The sequence below is a fragment of the Mobula hypostoma genome, chromosome 3 (assembly GCF_963921235.1).
Source record: "Mobula hypostoma chromosome 3, sMobHyp1.1, whole genome shotgun sequence".
NCBI lineage: Eukaryota > Metazoa > Chordata > Chondrichthyes > Myliobatiformes > Myliobatidae > Mobula > Mobula hypostoma.
The window spans coordinates 153,918,179-153,939,279 of record NC_086099.1 but is presented as its reverse complement, the minus strand read 5'-3'; the positions used below and the strand labels follow the sequence as shown (position 1 = coordinate 153,939,279).

At 40.2% G+C, this 21,101-nt stretch overlaps 1 protein-coding gene across 4 annotated transcripts in view; it reads left to right on the top strand.

Annotated features, from left to right (window-relative positions):
• The window catches only part of LOC134344332 (tyrosine-protein phosphatase non-receptor type 3-like), a 190,360-nt gene that overhangs the window by 126,599 nt on the left and 42,660 nt on the right, over window positions 1-21,101 (top strand). For all 4 annotated transcript variants that reach the window (XR_010017417.1, XM_063043923.1, XM_063043921.1 and 1 more), the window contains exons 19-23: window positions 1,524-1,690; window positions 2,631-2,721; window positions 3,469-3,530; window positions 6,074-6,220; window positions 6,726-6,854. Coding sequence is in view for 3 of the 4 variants with exons in the window: in XM_063043923.1 (XP_062899993.1) it covers window positions 1,524-1,690; window positions 2,631-2,721; window positions 3,469-3,530; window positions 6,074-6,220; window positions 6,726-6,854 (596 nt within the window). In the remaining variant the exon portion in view is untranslated. The remainder of the gene's footprint in view (window positions 1-1,523; window positions 1,691-2,630; window positions 2,722-3,468; window positions 3,531-6,073; window positions 6,221-6,725; window positions 6,855-21,101) is intronic.

Here is a 21,101-nt window from a genome sequence, read left to right as displayed (position 1 = left end):
ATGGAGAATTGTGCCTTTTTGCAATAAAAAGAGAAGAATTAAAATCAGGCTTATTATCAGTGACATGTGTCATGAAGTGTTGTTTTATGAGAGCAGTACAGTGAAATACATAATATATACTATAAATGACAAGAAATATATAAAAGAGTAAATTAGTAGTGCAAAAAGAGTTGAGGCAGTATTCATGGGATCATTGTTCATTCAGAAATCTGATGGTGGAGGGGGAAAATGATGTTCCTAAAACATTGAATGTGTGTCTTCAAGCTCATGTACCTCCTCTGATGGTAGTAATGAGAAGAAGACGTGTGAGTCCTTTAATAATGGATTCTGCTTTTTTGAGGCATCTCCTTTTGAAAATGTGGTAATTTTGGGGAAGTTCGTGACTAAGATAGAATTGGTTGAGTTTGCAACCCTCTGCAGCTTTTTTTAGTCCTGTGTAGTGTCCCTTCCATACTAGATGATGATGCAACCAGTTAGAATGCTCTTCATGGTACATCTGTAGAAATTTGTTCGAGTCTTTGATGACATAATAAATCTTCTCAAGCTCCTAATGAAATATAGCCACTGGCATGCCCTCTTCATAATAGCATCAAAATGTTTGTCCCAGGATATATCTTCTGCTAAGATCTTCCAAGATCTGGGAAAGGAAGAAGACAGGTTAGTTTTCAGTAGCAGGAAAGTTGGATAGGAATACTTGAATAGGATAGACTGAGACCAGGTGAACTGATGTAACAGCTGGTGTAGCTCCTTTGTATTAGGTGTTCCTAATAGCAAGCCTACCAGGGCAAACCCAGCAGGTCAGAAAACAGAAATAGAAGAAAAACTGAGCTCACATGATGAATGGCAGTTCTTAATGTTGGAGGATTCGTAAATGATTTCAGATGACTGTAATTTGCCCAGGTAGAAGATGAGATGTTGGGCCTCATTTTAATAATGCAAGAGGCCACAGACAGGTCAGGATGGTGGAAGATCTCAGACCTGAAGTATTTCTCTTTCTACAGATTCTTCCTGATCTGCTGAGTATTTGTAACATGTGTATATTATTTCAGGCTTCCAATACCTTCATCTTTTATTATTTTTCAGCAGCTACTTTCGAAGTCTTTGAATTGTTTTAGGCAGCTTTTTCTGAAATGCGCATAAAGTTGTCAGGTGGCGGAGCAGGGCATTGCTTAGCCTTCATGCTCTGGAGACCTGAGAACTGATCTAAACAAGGTCTACCATTAATTAGTACAAGTTTGTGTTAGGCCTTTTAAATAGCTCATGATTTCCTTTAGGAGTAACTAATTACATTTCAGGATGCTAGAAGGTGAATATGTGAGGCAAACATATGAGATGTTGATCAACTTCTATTCTCTTGTCACTTGCTCACCCAATAATAAGCTATATAGGGACGTTTGTTCATTCTTGTATTAATATCTGCACATACTCTATCCATACAACATTTATATCAACATTATGAATTGCAACAGCAATTTTATGTGTCTTAACAAAAAACATAATGTTCATTGCTGTTTCTCTACAAGTTGCAAGCAGTCATTCGGAGGGAAAAATGGAAGATGGAACAGCTTTTCAATGTTCTCCCAGTAATTCCATATTACCCCCTTGTGCTGAATATGGTGAATCATTGGAAGAATCAATGGCTCAGCTTCGACAGGGTCTTGAAACTGGAGCAGTACTAAATCAGTTTGACGTAAGTTTGTTCAGTGTACTTCAACTCTGGTGATTTCTGCATTTGCACTGTACTTATTCTGTGTCAGTGTACAGGTATTCAAATATAAAGCAGTGCTGCTTGATATTTATTTTCTTTTTTCTTTTGTATTTCATTAACTGGGTGATGAATCTAGATTTCATCGTTATGCCTGGTCACTTTAAGAAAACCTCTTGATGTGAATGTTATAAAGTGATCTAAGAAAGCCTTGGTATTGAGATGGTTTGTAACTTTAGGAATAATAGAAGTATTGCAGCCCTGATCACTAGTCTTTCACCTCTTCCAAGATGGCAAACTTTTGTTATACAGAGAGATGTTCAGTTTCATTCTCAATGTATGGATTTGTTCCTTGGCTTGTGGGGTAAATAAGTGGAATTGATTTTTGAAGCAAATTATCAAATGTTTTTGATATGATAAAAGTTCTTCTATGACCTTAATTTGTATATCACTGAAGTATAACAATTGGCAATTTTAAAGTAAAGCTCCAAGAAAGTTTTGCACTGTACAACAATGAGCAAAATGCTGTAGGATTCTTAAAAAATAGAAAAATGTCTTTTCCTGGGATTAAATAAAAAGTATGCAAGTATTTAGATAAACTAAAGGAGAAGCAGCAAAATATTAAGATAATTGGATTTCTGTGTACATCAGAAGAATATGATAGAGATTTACCTGTAGGGAGAGATGTGCCCATTGAAGAGTCAGTGCTAAATTTATGAACAAGAGAGTCTCAGTATGAGTTTTCCTCTCCTGCTTTTCTTGTTCCTCATTTCAGAGAATGGCACATGGCTTGAGAGGTAACGTGGTGCTGTTCTGTATGAAGATAAAGATTGCATCTATCACTTGGCTTGAAATTGAGCAAAGAAAATGGTAAAATATCAATGGTGGCTAATTGAAGCAAATGTTTTTCACTTTCATTTTCTAGCAACTGTACAGAAAAAAACCTGGTTTCGTCATCTCATGTGCAAAAATGACGAAGAATGTAGACAGAAACCGATATAAAGATGTATTACCCTGTGAGTTTTCTTTGCTTTTTCCTTAGCTTGTTTCTGCAAATAATATCTTTGACATTCAGAAACATTCAAAAATGTGGGACCTGCCTAAAACTTTAAAAAAGACCTTGAATACTGGAACACCTGTTCACTATACTAAAAAAAAGCCTGCCCAACAACTTCTTAAAAAATGTAAACCTTGTAGGTGTTTCCAACCTTTTATGCTGTGGACCAATACCATTAGGCAAAGGGTCTGTGGACCCCAGGTTGGGAACTACTGCTCTACAGATTATTTCTCCTTCCCATCTGAATATGACTATACCACTTGGGCCAGTATGAATCGGATATGGGCTCAGCAGGAAGATTTTCCAGCTTGAGAGCAAAGAAACGTAAGAAAGAGACTGCAGATGCTGCAATTGAGAGTGAAAATAACAAACCTATTGGAGGAACTCCCAGTTTAAGAGCCAGGGAAGTTCAGTAGTGTAGCATTGACCAGGCAGCAGAGCAGAAAGTGCCACTAAGGCTGAAGCCCATATTAACAATGGAAGCAGGACTTCAAAGGAGAATTCCATCAATAATGCTGGCTTCACTGGGAAAATCTGGCCCACTGTTGCACAAGTTAATAAAATGGCATGGTCAACGGTTTAATTTGCAATGCATTAGAAATTTGCCATTGAACCTACACTAAATTTTCAATAATAATGATGTAGAAAGGTTTTAAGAGCAACAACTTGGAGATCTTAATCTTGCTCTTTCCCTTTTTAAAAACAGATGATGTCACAAGGGTTGTATTAAATGGAACAGAAGATTATGTTAATGCCAGTTATGTAAATGTAAGTATTCACCTTGATGCTATTGAGGGGAAAAAAATCAATATAGTCCAGAAGGACCCTATGCTTGGTAAATGCTGAATGAAAAAATCTTTTTGAGTGCAGTAGGGTGAGTATAAGTGGTCTGTCTGACTTATCATCTACTTGGAATTGTCAGTTTGGCACCGGAATAGTTCCAGAATTAGATTGAAGTAAAATCAGTGTGTGTGTAAACCATCTGTTGCACCAATGGACAGAAAGAGGCTAACCCATGACCATTTTGACAGCACACAATCAAGTTAAATACTAAGTGTCATCTTTCAAAGATAAATGAATGTTAGTGGTAAGTTACATTGAAGCCCTGACATATCAGACGTACAGAATTTCAAGTGCATTTGAAGTCCTATATTACTCCAAGTGAATTTTTCAGTTCTTCATAACAAGAAGTCAGAAAGAAAACTAGTAGAATCTTTAAAGGCCTATTTAAGCAATTGAATGCAGAATTTGGAAATGAAAATCTTTTGCCTTTAAATATTAGGTTCATGGGGAATAATTATATGATAAAATATTATTTGGAATATGGTTTACAGTACTATCTTTGGGTGGGTATGTGCAAGGGAAAGGATCAAATGCTGTTCTGGGGGAAATGTAGTTTATAATTCTAAGCCCAAAAGAAAATTCATGTTCAAATCTAATAATTTCAAATAGAATTGGAAATATGTAGGGACTGCTCATGACAATTTGTTTTAAATAGAAGCAGGAAATACACTGGAGTTACTCTGTAGGTTAGCTGGTGTCTGTGAAGCAGAGCCAATATCCCATTCATCAAAATTTTAACATTCTGTACAGATGGTCTTTCCCATAACTTTCTGAGTTCTTTTTTTTTGAAGATCTTGCAAATCTAACCACTTTAATGTCTTACTGTTAATGTTAACCAAGTATGTAACCAATAATTTAGTGAATTTGGAGCAGATTTTGGAAGAGAAGTTTGATTATTTGTGCAGTATAAACTGAGAAATCAAATTAATTGGAAACGATTTAATGCTGTTTCCTTGTCAGTATCATCCTGGGCATCACTGCCTGTGACTAAGATAAAGTTTTTAATAACCTTACCATGGATAGTCAGATTCTTTTAACTGGGCATTCATTACAAGCAAACAAATGAGAACTGATATTTTGCAACAGTTCAGCAGTGTTTTGTAGCATCATTCACCCTAATCCTCTGTTGATGCTATATTTTTTTGCCTCACTTCATTAACTTATCTCTTGTTAAATTGTTTCATTATTGTCACATGTACCAAGGTATAGTGACAACTTGTGTTGCATACTGTTCATGTAGATCAATTCATTTCAACTGTGCATTGAGGTAGTAAGCAATAACAAAATGCAGAATGAAGTGTTAAAGTTATAGAGAAATTACAGGGCAGGGTAATAACCTGGCAGATTGTGAGGTCTAGTGTCCATCTTATTGTACAAGGGAACCATTCAATAGTCTTATAACAGTGGGATAGAGGCAGTCCTTGAGCCCTGTGGTATGTGTTTTCAGGCTTGCTGTATCAAGCTGTCATGCTTCCAGATAGGATACTTTTTAAAGTTGATGGGGGTCAAAGAGGACATGCCAAATTTCTTTAGATTTCTGACTAACTAGAGGCACCAATGAGCTTTCATAGCCATGTCAGTCAATGTAGTTGGACCAGGACAAGCTATTGGTGAGGTTCTCCAGGACAAAATCAGAATCAGGTTTATCACTGACATGTGTAATGAAAGTTGATGTTTTGTGGAAGCAGTACAGTGCAAGACAAGAATTTTGTAAGTTACAAAAACAAATAAATAAATGCTGTAAAAGAGGAATAATGAGTGTTGTTCGTGACCTTTGAGAAATCCAATGGTGGAAGTGAAGCTGTGGATTTTCACATTCCTCTACCTCCTCCCTGATGATAGTAACACAAAAACAGTACTCCGGGATGGTGAGTGTTTCTAATGATGGATGCTGCCTTCTTGAGGTACTGGCTCCAGAAGACATCCTTGATGATGGGGAGAGTTGTGCTCACGATGGAACTGGCTGAATTTACAACCCTCTGCAGCCTCTTGAAATCCTGTGAATTGAAGCTTCCATACCAGGCTGTGATGCATCCATTCTTCACCATGCATCTGTAGAAATTTTCAAGAGTTCTTGATGACAAACAAATCTCCTCAATTCTAATAGCCCTGTCATTGTTTCCTATCCATTCACACTGTTCTGCTACCACTTAACAAGACTAAAGTGAGGAAGGTCATTGCAACATTATAGCAAGCAGAAATATTTGATGATGCATGAAGAATGTTGACTAGTTTCATCTGTCTCTATTGCATATTTAAGATTTGTTAATTGGACTCAGTCTTTTAGTAAAATATTAAAAGTTAGTTTCTGAGGGTGGTGGGGAAGAACACTTTCTTTTAAGTTTTAGCTCTGAAAAGAAAAAATGTCATACTTACCAAATAAATGTAAAAATTGGGATAAATATATCATGATAGCATTGCAAAATAAACTGCCTCACTGTAATGTTTACCTTTTGTTTCTTCCGCAGATGGAAATCTGTTGTACCTCTATTCTAAATAAGTATATTGCAGCCCAAGGTCCACTTTCACATACCTGTTCTCATTTTTGGCAAACTGTCTGGGAGCAAGGGTCATCGTTAATTGTCATGTTAACAACATTGACAGAAAGAGGACGGGTAAATGTTATTATTTTTCCCAAACTGGTGTCATGTAAAGTATGGTGTTCTATTTGACTGAGATGACTCCAAAAAAGAGCTTTATTCAATTAGTTATTGAAGACAATAGAAACAATCATTTTGACCAGCTGTTAATCTAAGTCTTGTTCAAAGCAAGTCATAACTAATGTGATCTTGTTTCATTCTTGAGAAGAAACCATAACTTTGGTTAGATTAGATGGCAGCTATGGGTGTAATCTATATTTTGATGCATGATGATTAGCTAAGTAGATTAATAACCGACATTTCTGATCATGCTACCTATTACGTAAACTATAGCTGAATAATGAAATTGATAGTAACTAATTTATTTCTTGGTAGAGAATTTTGTTTTAACATTTCTGTACTTTCAAAAGTTAGAAGTGGATGTCAAAATATGTCAATTTGTTCTTCATTTTTGTTTTAGATTTCTTTGAGAATAGCTTCACTCTGTTTTAGATTACTTTTGTTCTTTTTGTTCTTAAAGGTAAAATGCCACCAATATTGGCCAGATCCTTCAGAAGTGTGCAAATATGGCAATTTTCAGGTGATGTGTCACTCAGAAGATTGTAGCATCGCATATGTTTTCAGGGAAATGACACTGACTAATTTGGAGGTTGGTGTCATTTTTTCTTTGATTATTTTAAAGTCACATTTCTTTTTGCTGAGATATTTCATAATGCATAATTTCCATGTTAAGTCCACTCCTGTCATGGAATAAACGTTACAAACATTCTGAATTGTAAATAAAAACAACAAATGTCGTAAGTGTACAACGGCTCAGGGAACGTTATGTGTAAGAAAGGCAGTTTAGAGTGTTTAAGATCGGTGGCCTTTGGCTGACTGAAAACTAAGAAACCTTGGTCAGTTTGGACAGCATCAGTTCATTGTCATTTCTTTATCAAAAAATAATTTAACTTGTCTTTAAAAAAGAATCTTAATGTTACAATGTATGATCTTGTACTGATCTTGAAAAAGAATGGACTTGAATATACGGAAGCAGAGGCAGTGCTTTTGCCCTTTTGCCAGAAATGAAAGGAATGACCATTCATTTCATGAATTAAAATGATGCTGAAAATCTGAAATTGAAACCTGAAATAAAATCTGTAAATGCTGCAGATCAGAATCTGTAGAAAGATATGCCCTTGAGTATGAACTCTTAATTTGTGAATTGTACATTTAGACCATAAGACCGTAAGACATAGGAGCAGAATTAAGCTATTTGGTCCATCGAGTCTGCTTCCCCATTTCATCATGGCTGATCCAATTTTCCTTACAGCCCCAATCTCCTGCCTTCTCCCCGAATCCCCTCACGCTCAGACTAATCAAGCATCTATCAACCTCTGCCTTAAGTATACGTAAAGACTTGGCCTCCACAGCTGCATGTGGCAAAGAATTCCAGATTCACCACTCTCCCTGGCTAAAAAATTCTTATTCATCTCTGTTCCAAAAGGATGCCCCTCTATTCTGAGTCTGTGTCCTCTGGTCTTCGACTCTGCCATCACAGGAAATATCCCCTCCACATCCACTCTATCAAGGCCTTTCATCATTTGATAGGTTTCAATTTGTAAAATGTTCAAGTTAGCTTTCAAGATTTGATTGAATTTGGTATAAGGATCAGAGGGGAGAGGAGGAAAATAATGTTTTGTTCTAAATTGCAGGGGTTGGAAACTATAAGCCTGAAAGTCTGGATTAAAATTGATGAGCCATTACTAGCTTGTCTGTGCATGAAAAAAAATGGGAATTGGGATTAACCCAAGTTTCATTTTAAACCAATAGGCTGACTGAACATCTTTTGTGCTTTGAATTTCTGTGATATTGTGAACAGGTCAGTCGATCTTAATATTGAAATTTTCAGAGATAAAGTATGATAATGAAACTTTGTATGCAGAATACTTAGTACAAAATTATTAGTAGTATTAATACACTACAAACTAGAAGCAATAGATGAACCCTGAGATTCACAGTCTTCTGAGGGCTCGATCTGTGACATTCAAGACAGTTGATTCAGAAATCTACAAGATGGCCAAGTATGACCTACAGAACACTACCTTAAGAGTGAAAAAACAATTCTGAGTGGGGTAGAAATGGAATCAGATACACATCAGCTCTGGCAGGATTTGCAGGCCATCAGTTCCTACAAGGTGAATCCTATCATAAGTGGCTGTCATGCCTCATTCTCAGATGAGCTCAACACCTTTCATGCACACTATGAAAGAGAGAATAAACTACACCCATGCAAATCCCTGCAGTGTCTGGTGACTGTGATATCCGTCTCAGAGGCAAAAGACAGAACATCTTTCAAGAGCGCGAACAAGAGGAAATCTGCAGATGCTGGAAATTCAAACAACACACATCAAAGTTGCTGGTGAACGCAGCAGGCCAGGCGGCATCTCCAGGCAGAGGTGCAGTCGACGTTTCAGGCCGAGACCCTTCGTCGGGACTAACTGAAGAAAGAGTTATTAAGAGATTTAGGAGGGGGAGGGGGAGATCCAAAATGATAGTAGAAGACAGGAGGGGGAGGGATGGAGCTAAGAGCTGGACAGGTGATTAGCAGAGGGTATATGAGAGGATCATGGGACAGGAGGCCCAGGGAGAAGGAACGTGGGGGGGGGAACCCAGAAGATGGGCAAGGGGTATAGTCAGAGGGACAGAGGGAGAAAAAGGAGAGTGAGAGAAAGAATGTGTGTATATAAATAAATAATGGATGGGGTACGAGGGGGAGGTGGTGCATTAGCAGAAGTTTGAGAAGGCAATGTTCATGCCATCAGGTTGGAGGCTACCCAGACAGAATATAAGGTGTTGTTCCTCCAACCTGAGTGTGGCTTCATCTTTACAGTAGAGGAGGCCGTGGATAGACATGTCAGAATGGGAATGGGATGTGGAATTAAAATGTGTGGCCACTGGGAGATCCTGCTTTCTCTGGCGGACAGAGCGTAGGTGTTCAGCAAAACGGTCTCCCAGTCTGCCTCGGGTCTCAATTAAAATGTGTGGCCACTGGGAGATCCTGCTTTCTCTGGCAAGAAAGGGGCTTCCCTTCCCCCTTTTAAAAAAATAACCCTTTTTTTAAAGAAAGGGGCTTCCCTTCCTCCACTATCAACTCTGCTGCCAAACACATCTCCCCCATTTCACACACATCTGCTCTCACTCCATCCTCCTGCAACCACTAGGAATAGGGTTCCCCTGGTCCTCACCTACCACCCCACCAGCCTCCGGGTCCAACATATTATTCTCCGTAACTTCTGCCACGTCCAACGGGATCCCACCACTAAGCACATCTTTCCCAACCCCCCCCCCCGCTTTCCGCAGGGATTGCTCCCTACGCGACTCCCTTGTCCATTCGTCCCTCCCATCCCTCCCCACTGATCTCCCTCCTGGCACTTATCCTTGTAAGCGGAACAAGTGCTACACATGCCCTTACACTTCCTCCCTTACCACCATTCAGGGCCCCAGACAGTCCTTCCAGGTGAGGCAACACTTCACCTGTGAGTCGGCTGGGGTGATATACTGCATCCAGTGTTCCCGATGTGGCCTTCTCTATATTGGCGGGACCTGACGCAGACTGGGAGACCGTTTCGCTGAACACCTACGCTCTGTCTGCCAGAGAAAGCAGGATCTCCCAGTGGCCACACATTTTAATTCCACATCCCATTCCCATTCTGACATGTCTATCCACGGCCTCCTCTACTGTAAAGATGAAGCCACACTCGGGTTGGAGGAACAACACCTTATATTCCGTCTGGGTAGCCTCCAACCTGATGGCGTGAACATTGATTTCTCTAACTTCCGCTAATGCCCCACCTCCCCCTCGTACCCCATCTGTTATTTATTTTTATACACACATTCTTTCTCTCACTCCCCTTTTTCTCCCTCTGTCCCTCTGACTATACCCCTTGCCCATCCTCTGGGTCCCCCCCCCCCGCTTCTCCCTGGGCCTCCTGTCCCATGATCCTCTCATATCCCCTTTGCCAATCACCTGTCCAGCTCTTGGCTCCATCCCTCCCCCTCCTGTCTTCTCCTATCATTTTGGATCTCCCCCTCCCCTCCCACTTTCAAATCTCTTACTAACCCTTCCTTCTCTTACTAACCCTTCCTTCAGTTAGTCCTGACGAAGGGTCTCGGTCTGAAACGTCGACTGTACCTCTTCCTAGAGATGCTGCCTGGCCTGCTGTGTTCACCAGCAACTTTGATGTGTGTTGCTCGTACATCTTTCAAGAGGGTGAGACGTCGCAAGGTATCATGCCCGAATGGTGTTATCTGGTAGGGCATTGAAAACCTTTGCCAATCAGCTGGCTAGAGTGTTAAAGGACATCTTCAATGTCTCACTGCTGCAGTCGGAGGTTTCTGAATGCTTCAGAAGGGCATGAATCATACCAAGAAGAGCAGGGTGAGCTACCTCAATGATTATTGTCCAGTTGCACTCACATCTCCTGTGCAGTGCTTTAAGAGGTTGATCATAGCTAGAATCAACTTTTGCAAAGGCGGGACCTGGACCAACTGCAGTTTGCCTACCATCTTCTGATCGCCAAAGTACAGATGAGGCTAAAACAAAACTATGCACCACCCGATCAGCAACTGAAGTACAATGTGACCTACCTGAAAGACAAAGAAACAGTTCAGAGATTTTCGCTCACACTTCCCAACAGGTTCCAGGCACTTGAAGACTTTGATATCAAAGATGAATGGACGCTGTCAAAGAGGCAATAAGTGAAATGTGAGGAAGCACTGGGAAAAAGGACATTTGAGCATCAGGGTTGGATTACACCAGAAACAGTGGAAACAATCAACAAGAGGAGAATATTAAAAGAAAAGTACAATAGAAGCAGAATTAGGAATGACAAAGCAGGGGCACAGAGAGAATATAACAGAATGCAGGGGGAAGTAAGGAGAAACATCAAGAGAGACAGGAGAGAGTACATTAACATCATTGCATTCCAAGCAAATGGGAAGATGAAGGAACTATATAAGATACTACCAAGAAACTAGCTGGCAAATTCAACCAGGTCAGTACCCAAGTGAAGGATAAAGATGTTAATGCCCTAACTAAAGAAGATGAAAAGCTCCAACATTGGGCACAATACTTCAGTGAGCTTCTGAACAAACCACCTCCTTTAGAGTTGAATATTTGGGACTTTATTCCCTCGAACGTATAGGATTGTAGGGAGATTTGATAGAAGTATTCAAATTATGAGGGGTATAGGTAGGGTTAATGCAAGTATGCTTTTTCCACTGAGGTTGGTTGAGACTACAACAAGAGGTCATGGGTTAAGGGTGAAAGGTGGAATGCATGAGGGGGAACTTGTTCACTCAGAGGGTAGTGAGTGCGGGAATGAGCTGCCAGCACACATGGTGGATGTGGGGTTGATCTCAATATTTAAGAGAAATTTGGATAGGTACATGGATGGCAGGGCTATGGAGGAATATGGTCTGGGTGCAGGTTGGTGGACTAAGATTAGATGGGCTGAAGGGCCTTTATCAATACTGTAATGTTCTATGACTCTAGGTAGAGGCTTGTAAACTCAGCCAGTTCCATCATGGGTAGTAGACTCCTTATGTCCAGGACAGCTTGAAAAGCCAATGCCTCAAAAGCATGGCATCCATTATTGAGGAACCCCTTCCCCCACCACCATCACCCAGGGTAAGCCTCCTTCTCATTGCTACCATCAGAAAGGTTGCACAGGTGTCTGAAGACACACACTCAACGTTTCAGGAACAGTTTCCTCTCCTGATTTCTGAATGAACACAACTCTTGAACACTACCTCACCATTTTTGCTCTCTGCACTACTTAATTATATATTTTATGCATTGCACTGTACTGTTGCTGCAGATTAGCAAATTTCATGACATATGTCAGTGATAAAAAACCTGATTCTGATTCTGAATCAATATGCTGTCTTTCCCATCCAGTTGCTTGGATTCTTTTTAATACTTATGACTTACCACATTTCCTTCAAGATTCCTTCCTCTCTGGAAGTTCATACAATTAGAATTTATTTCTGACTTTCCAGAAATAGTAGCCTTTCTGGTTAAGACCATGTTGCATGCATTTCTACAGGAATGTGTAGAAATCTGTCTGCTACACTGTGGGACTGTAACAATTTACTTCGGCTTCAAGGGTCACACAGTTTGAAAAATTGGTAGTGGTAACATTTCCTGACACTGCATTTTGCACACCTGCCTTATAGTTCCATCCTCACATTAGTCCATCACCTTGCCTAAGGTAATTATGTGGAGATAAGTCTGTAATTCAGTATATGAAACTTAAATGAATAATAACAGTAATAGTTAAGTAATGGTTTTTTTTTGTAACTCTCCATAGTCACTTATCCGAGCTGTACATTCAAGTGTATAGTGTTAATAACAATTTACAAACCATAAATTGATATTCCAAAAGTAAAATTGGACTAAAAATTTGAAATAAAATGGAAAACACAGGAGATGAGTAGTTCTTGATGAGAGGAACTGAGTTAACATTTCGAAATGATGCCATTTTGTCATAATGCATTTTCTTGAAGCCTCCTTAATAGCACATTGGTCAGTGGCTGCATTAGTATCAAGATCAATTCTCATCTTGCCTTTGAAATTCAAACTTTAGGTCTGTAAGTCTGGGATAAGTTTGCAGCAAACCCTTCAGCTGAGTGTCTTCCCAAAACCCAAACTGAGCGTGATATTAGATCTTCAGCCAGTGCAGAAACACTGAGCATTATTATCTACACACAGGAGGTTCTGTAGAAGATGGCAATCTGAGGGACCACAACAAAATGTTGGAGGAACTCAGCAAGTTAGGCGTCAATGGAGGGGATTAAACAGTCAACATTTTGGGTCGTAATCCTTCATCAGGACTCTGATTTTTTTAATTTAACTGGCTCAGTGTCCTTTCTTGATATCCATTTTTCCATTTTGCTTTCATCACATACAAATTCAGAGAGTTTATAGTTTCATGGATGTCAGCAATTTCGTAATAACTCTTTAACTAGTTCCTACTGGTTCCTTGGCCGCTTACCAGGTTTGTAATACAAGTCACTTTCAATTGGCTTGAACCTTGTGTTTCCATAGTTCCTGGGCAGAACATTCATATATAGTAGTTGTTGCTCAAGACTGATTGCTTATTTCACTAAAAATATCGTGTTAACTATGTTTTCCTCTCCGACTCAAACTGATATGCGACGGAGGATGAGCGATGACCTGATAGAAGTGTACATGATAATAAGAAGCATTGATCGTATGGATAGTCAGGGGCTTTTTCCCAGGGCTGAAATGGCTAGCACGAGAGGGCATAGTTTTAATGTGCTTGGAAGTAGGTACAGAGGAGATGTCAAGGGTAAGTTTTTTACTAAGAGAGTGGTGAGTGCATGGAAAGGGCTGCCGGCAGCGGTGGTGAAGGTAGAAACGATAGGGTCTTTTAGAAACTCCTGGATGGAATCATGGAGCTTAGAAAAATAGAGAGCTATGGGTAAGCCTAGGTAGTTCTCAGCATTCAGCTGCTTTATCAATGACCTTTCTGTAATAAGGTGAGAAACAGAGTGTTGATTGCATAATGTTCAATCCCATTTGTAACTGCACAACAATGAAGCATTTTGATGCCTACATGCAGCAAAACCTAGACAACATTCAGGCGTAGCTGGTAATTGCTGACCAATGACTATCATCAATATAAAGTTTGACTACCTTCCGTTGACATTCCTTGACAGAGTTCTTCACTATGAGTCTCTGCAGGGGGTGGGGGGTAGGGCATCCGTTATTTGAAGCTTCACTGGACTAGCCACATAAATACAGTAGCAGCAAGAATAGGTCAGAGGGTCGATATATCTGTTGTAGCGTGGATGAAATTACCGGAGAGACAGAGTCACTGGTAGATACAAAGCAGCGTCTTTATTTGACACAACAAGGTACAGTAGGCATCTTACGGACGGAGACGCTTTCCATAGAAAGGTCTGTTAGCTCAATGTGGGCTTGATATTCATATGCTAAACACAAAGGCCATCGCTACTTAAAAGTTATAGACAATACTTAGACAATGCTTCCTTTTGAAGCTACATACAAACATCACACCATCCTTTCCTCCCGACGCCAACATGTTTGGGTTGGTATCCACCGTCTTTAGGAATGTAAGTTAAGTCCACGATACATTTATTTGGCATTTCCCGTGCTAACATAGAAGATAATTAATATTTATACTGTATAGTTGATACTGCCTTCAAAACTACAGCATCAGGTCAAACTACCAGAAATATCTGGTATTCACACCTTTTAGGAAGCCCATTGTGGTGGACTCAATCCACAGTCCTTCGTCAAACAGTTAAAATAGAAGTCTGGTGGCCAAAGTCATTTAAGTGTAAACAAATCATCTACCCAAAAGAAATCCACTCTAACATATCCTGCAGTGAGTGACTCGCCTCCTGACCACATGAAACCTTTCTAACATCATCGAGGCAAAAGTTAAGAGTCTTGATGAAATATTCTCCACTTAACTTACAAGAGGGGTATGATTGGCAACTAAATATTCCTGGAGGTTACAGGAGGGGTGTGATTGGCAACTAAATATTCCTGATGGTTACAGGAGGGGTATGATTGGCAACTAAATATTCCTGGAGGTTACAGGAGGGGTGTGATTGGCAACTAAGTATTCCTGGATTTAATTGCTTCAGGTGTGATAGAATCGGAGGGATAAGAGGGGGAGGTGTTGCGTTGCTTGTCAGAGAAAATATAACAGCAGTGCTTTGGCAGGATAGATTAGAGGACTCATCTAGGGAGGCTATTTGGGTGGAATTGAGGAATGGGAAAGGTGTAGTAACTCTTACGGGGGTGTATTATAGACCACCAAATGGGGGGCAAGAATTGGAGGAGCAGATTTGTAAGGAGATAGCAGATATTTGTAGTAAGCACAAGGTTGTGATTGTGGGAGATTTTAATTTTCCACACATAGACTGGGAAGCCCATACTGTAAAAGGGCTAGATGGTTTAGAGTTTGTAAAATGTGTTCAGGATAGTTTTTTGCAGCAATACATAGAGGTTCCAATGAGAGAAGGGGCAGTGTTGGATCTCCTGTTAGGGAATGAGATAGGGCAGGTGATGGAGGTTTGTGTTGGGGAGCACTTCAGGCCCAGTGATCACAATGCTATTAGTTTCAATATAATTATGGAGAAGGATAGGTCTGGACCCAGGGTTGAGATTTTTGATTGGAGAAAGGCTAACTTTGAGGAGATGCGAAAGGATTTAGAAGGAGTGGATTGGGACAATTTGTTTTAAGGGAAGGATGTACTAGAGAAATGGAGGTCATTTAGAGGTGAAATTTTGAGAGTACAGAATCTTTGTTTCTGTTAGGTTGAAAGGAAAGGTTAAAAGTTTGAAAGAGCCATGGTTTTCAAGGGATATTAGAAACTTAGTTTGGAAGAAGAGAGATATTTACAATAAATATAGACAGCATGGAGTAAATGAGGTGCTCGTGGAATATAAAGAATGTAAAAAGAATCTTAAGAAAGAAATCAAAAAAACTAAAAGAAGATGTGAGGTTGCTTTGGCATGTAAGGTGAAAATAAATCCCAAAATCCGTTATATAAATAGAAGAATAGTGAGGGATAAAATTGGTCCCTTAGAGAATCAGAGTGGACAGCTATGATTCAAAAGAGATGGGGGAGATTCTAAACAATTTCTTTTCTTCGGTATTCACTAAGGAGAAGGATATTGAATTGTGTAAGATAAGGGAAACAGGTAAGGAAGTTATGGAAACTATGATGATTAAAGATGTAGTAGTACTGGAGCTTTCAAGGAATATAAAAGTGGATAAGTCTCCGGGTCCTGACAGGATATTCCCTAGGACATTGAGGGAAGTTAGTGTGGAAATAGCAGGGTCTCTGACAGAAATATTTCAAATGTCATTAGAAACGGGGATGGTGCCGGAGGATTGGCGTATTGCTCATGTTGTTCCATTGTTTAAAAAGGGTTCGAAGAGTAAACCTAGCAACTATCGGCCTGTGAGTTTGACGTCAGTAGTGGGTAAATTGATGGAAAGTATTCTTAGAGATGGTATATATAATTATTTGGATAGACAGGGTCTGATTAGGAACAGTCAACATGGATTTGTACGTGGAAGGTCATGTTTGACAAATCTTATTGAATTTTTTGATGAGGTTACTAGGAAAGTTGACAAGGGTAAAGCGGTGGATGTTGTCTATGTGGACTTCAGTAAGGCCTTTGACAAGGTCCCACATGGAAGGTTGGTTAGGAAGGTTCAATCATTAATTATTAATATTGAAGTAGTAAAATAGATTCAGGAGTGGCTGGATGGGAGACGCTAGAGAGTGGTGGTGGATAACTGTCAGATTGGAGGCCGGTGACTAGTGGTGTGCATCAGGGATCTGTACTGGGTCCAATGTTATTTGTCAGATACATTAATGATCTGGATGATGGGGTGGTAAATTGGATGAGTAAGTATGCAAACGATACTAAGATAGGTGGAGTTGTGGATAATGAAGTAGCTTTTCAAAGCCTGCAGGGAGATTTAGGCCATTTAGAAGAGTGGGCTGAAAGATGGCAGATGGAGTTTACTGCTGATAAATGTGAGGTGCTATACTTTGGTAGGACTAATCAAAATAGGACATACATGGTAAATGGTAGGGCATTGAAGAATGCAGTAGAACAGAGGGATTCCTGAAGGTGGAATTTCATGTGGATAGGGTGGTGAAGAAAGCTTTTGGTATGCTGGCCTTTATAAATCAGAGCATTGAGTATAGAAGTTGGGATATAATGTTGAAATTGTATAAGGCATTGGTGAGGCCAAATTTGGAGTATTGTGTACAGTTTTGGTCACCGAATTATAGGAAAGATGTCAACAAAATAGAGAGAGTACAGAGAAGATTTACTAGAATGCTACCTGGGTTTCATCACCTCGGTTACAGAGAAAGGTTGAACAAGTTGGGTCTTTATTCTTTGGAACGTAGAAGGTTGAGGGGGGACTTGATAGTGGTATTTAAAATTATGAGGGGGATAGATAGAGTTGACGTGGATAGGCTTTTTCCATTGAAAGTGGGGGAGATTCAAACAAGAGGACATGAGTTGAGAGTTAAAGGGCAAAAGCTTAGGGGTAACATGAGGGGGAACTTCTTTACTCAGAGAGTGGTAGCTGTGTGGAATGAGCTTCCAGCAGAAGTGGTTGAGGCAGGTTCGATGTTGTCGTCTAAAGTTAAATTGGACAGCTATATGGACAGGAAAGGAATGAAGGGTTATGGGCTGAGTGCAGGTCGGTGGGACTAGGTGAGAGTAAGAGTTCGGCATGGACTAGACGGGCCAAGATGGCCTATTTCTGTGCTGTAATTGTTATTTGGTTATATGGTTACATGGTTAACTGGTGGAGTGCAATGGCAACTGCACTCTGAAAGTTTGACATCAAAGCACTCTGCTAGGCAAGCATTTAATCAACCGCTCTAAGCATTAGTTTCACCGCGTGTACCAAATACAAAGCATTTCCCCACCAAGACTATCCAAGAGCATTTTGCAAACAAAAGCAACAGCTGTGTAGTAATATTACCAGCTGCAGGATTCCCTGCAAGTTGCACACAATCCTGATTTGCATATATCAGTCCTTCATCTTGACTGGGCCTTCAACTTAGAACTTTCTAATAAACAGCATGTGAGGCTACCTTCAAAAAAGTATCTCAGCACCATGTTCTCGAACAGCACGGTATGGGCAATCAATGCTGGCTTGTACTGCTCACTTCTACGTCCTACTCAAGAGCCACAAACCTGACTCTCTGGGTAGGCACAATATCTCTGCCTGCTCCTACCCCACTGAACTTGTGTCTACGTACCTCAACTCCATTCTATCCCCCTTGGTTCAGTCACTTCCCACTTACATCTGCGACACCTATTTTTTCACTAACTTTCAATTCTTTGGTCTTGATTGTCTCATTTTCACCGTGGATGTGCAGTCCCTATATACTTCTATGCCCCATCAAGAAGGAGTTAAAGCTCTCCGCTTCTTTTTCAATTAAAGAACCAACCAGTCCCCCTCTATCATCACCCTCCTCCGTCTGGCAGAACTGATCCTCGCCCTCAGCAATTTTTTCCTTCAGCTCCTCCAACTTTCTTCAGACTTGAGGGGTAGCCATGGGCCCTAACTATGCCTGCCCTTTCATTGACAGCATTGAAGACAGCATTGAACAGTCCATGTTCCAAGCCTTCCCCAGTAAAGCTCTCCAACTCTTCCTCCACTACATTGACGACTGTATTGGTGCTGCTTCATGCACCCATGTTGAGCTAGTCAATTTCATCAACTTTGCCTCTAACTTCCACCCTGCCGTTAAATTCTTCATTAGATTTGGAAAAGTTTGCATCAGAACTGGATAGTTCTGCAGTAGGTAATCCATCTTTAACACTGGTTCAGTTACAGTGTAAGAGCATAAGAAATAGGAGGAGGAGGCCATCGTCCCGCTGAGCCGGGCCTGCACTCCTCAAAATCATGTCTGACCTGGCCGTGGTCTCAGTTCCACCTACCTGCCTTTCTCCTGTCTTTGACATAAAATATATTTAATGAGGTAGCCTCTACTGCTCCCTGGCCAGAGATTTCCACAGATTCACTACTCTCTTGTGTGTGGAAAAAGTAGTTTCTCATCTCCATCCTAAATCTATTCTCCCAATTCTTGAGCCTTTGGCCCATAGTTCTAGTCTCACTTACCATTAGAAATAGCTTTCCTGCCTCTAATCTATCCCTTTCATAATATCACTTTATCACTCCGTGCACAAGCATTGACTAATCAGTTGAACATTTACAACATTCTTCTTTTGGTTTATTTACCTACAAAATACTGACCCTGCTTTCACATCCCAAATTGGCTTTCCAAGATGGCACTGGTGGCACACAGCAATGCTTTGTGGGCTGCTCACAAAACTTCTAAATGTACCTCCTCTGAACTACTATCTCTACAATATGTAGCTCGTATTTTGTCTTTAAGTAAAGTCTTTAACTAACATCCCACAATCTATAAACTCACTTTCAAGGACTAGTCATTCGTGTTCTTGATATTTATTGCTCATTTATTTTTATGATTATTTTTTCTTTTTTATTTGCACAGTTTGTCCACTTTCGCTCTTTGGTTGTTTGTCCGTCTTGTGTGCAGTTTTTCATTGATTCTATTGTTTCTGTGTATTGACTGTGAAAGCCCATAATAAAATGGCGACATATATGTACTTTGATTATAAATTTACTTTAAACTTGAGTGTTTGGTTTCCTCTGTCTAACTGCCCTTATTAGTCTTATGAACCGGACAAATAATCTATCCCCTCAGTAACGTTGGTCTTGTCTATCAGAGAGATTCTTTTTGTTTTGTTATCCCTCTCCCACCCTGCCTGTAATTTAAAACTTTGCAAGAGCGATGTCTGTGATGCGAGCGGTGAATAAGAGAATTCAAATGAAGAAAATGCTCTTGGTTCCAAGGTTGGCCGTGGCTAGAATCAACTCCTACCTCAGGACCCAGACCCACTGCAATTTGCCTATTGCCACATAGGTCTATGGCAGACACTATCTCCATGGCTCTCCTTGCGGCCTTGGATCACCTGGACAATAAAAATACCTATGCCAGGATGATGTTTGTTGACTATAGTTCAACATTGAGCACCATCACTCTGACAGTCCTGATTGAAAAGCTACAGAAGCTGGGCCTCTGTATCTAGATCTTCGACTTCCTAACCAGAAGTCTACAGTTTGTATGGATTAGTAATAACATCTCCACCTCGTTGACAGTCAACACTGGCGCACCTCAGAGATGTGTGCTTAGCCTACTGCTCTGCACTCTCTACAGATATGACTGAGTGGCTAGGCACCACTCAAATGCCATCTATAAATTTGCTAATGATGCAGCTATTGTTGGCAGAATCTCAGATGGTGATGAAAAGGTGTTTAGGAGTGAGATGTATCAGCTAGTTGAATGGTGTCGCAGTAACAACCTTGCACTCAAGACCAAAGAACTGACTGTGGACTTCAGAAAGGGCAAGATGAGGATACACATACCATTGTTCATAAAGGGCTCAGAAGTGAAGCAAGTGGGCAAGTTCAAGGTTTTGGGTGTCAATATCTCTGAGGACCTAACCTTGTCCCAACATATCAATGCAGCTATAAAGAAGGCAAAACAGTGGCTATATTTCATTAGGAGATTGAGGAGATTTAGTTTGTCACCTAAAACACTCAAACTTCTACAGATGTACTGTGGAGAGCATTCTGATTGGCTACACCACTTTCGGATATAGTGGGGTGCTACTGCACAGGATCAAAGTAAGCTGCAGAAAGTTGTAAAATTAATCAGCTCAATCATGGCTACTAGCCTCCGTACTACCCAAGATATCTTCAAGGAGCAGTGCTTGGGAAGGTGGAGTCCATCATTAAGGATCCCTACCACCCAGGACATGTGCTCTTCAATCTGTTACCATCAGGAAGGAGGTACGGAAGCCCAAAGGCACACACTCAGTGATTTAGGAACAGCTTCTTCCCCTCAGACATCCAGTTTCAAAATGGGACATTGAGCCCATGAACACTACCTCACCATTTTTTAAATTTCTGTTTTTCCACTACTTATGTTAATTTAACTATTTAATGTAAATATATGAACACTAATTCAAGATTTTTTTTCTATCTTTATTGCATTGTACTGCTGCCACAAAATTCACAAATTTCATGACTTATGCCAGTGATATTAAACCTGAATGCTGAATGTTCATTCAAATTGCTATGTGTGGATGAGTGTAGGTAGAAAGATGAGGAAAGAGCCTGGTGAGGGAAAACAAAAAAAATACACACACATTGCTGGAATTGTGAAATACAGAATACTGCAGTTGCTGGAAATATAATACAAAAGAGAATGCTAGAAATAC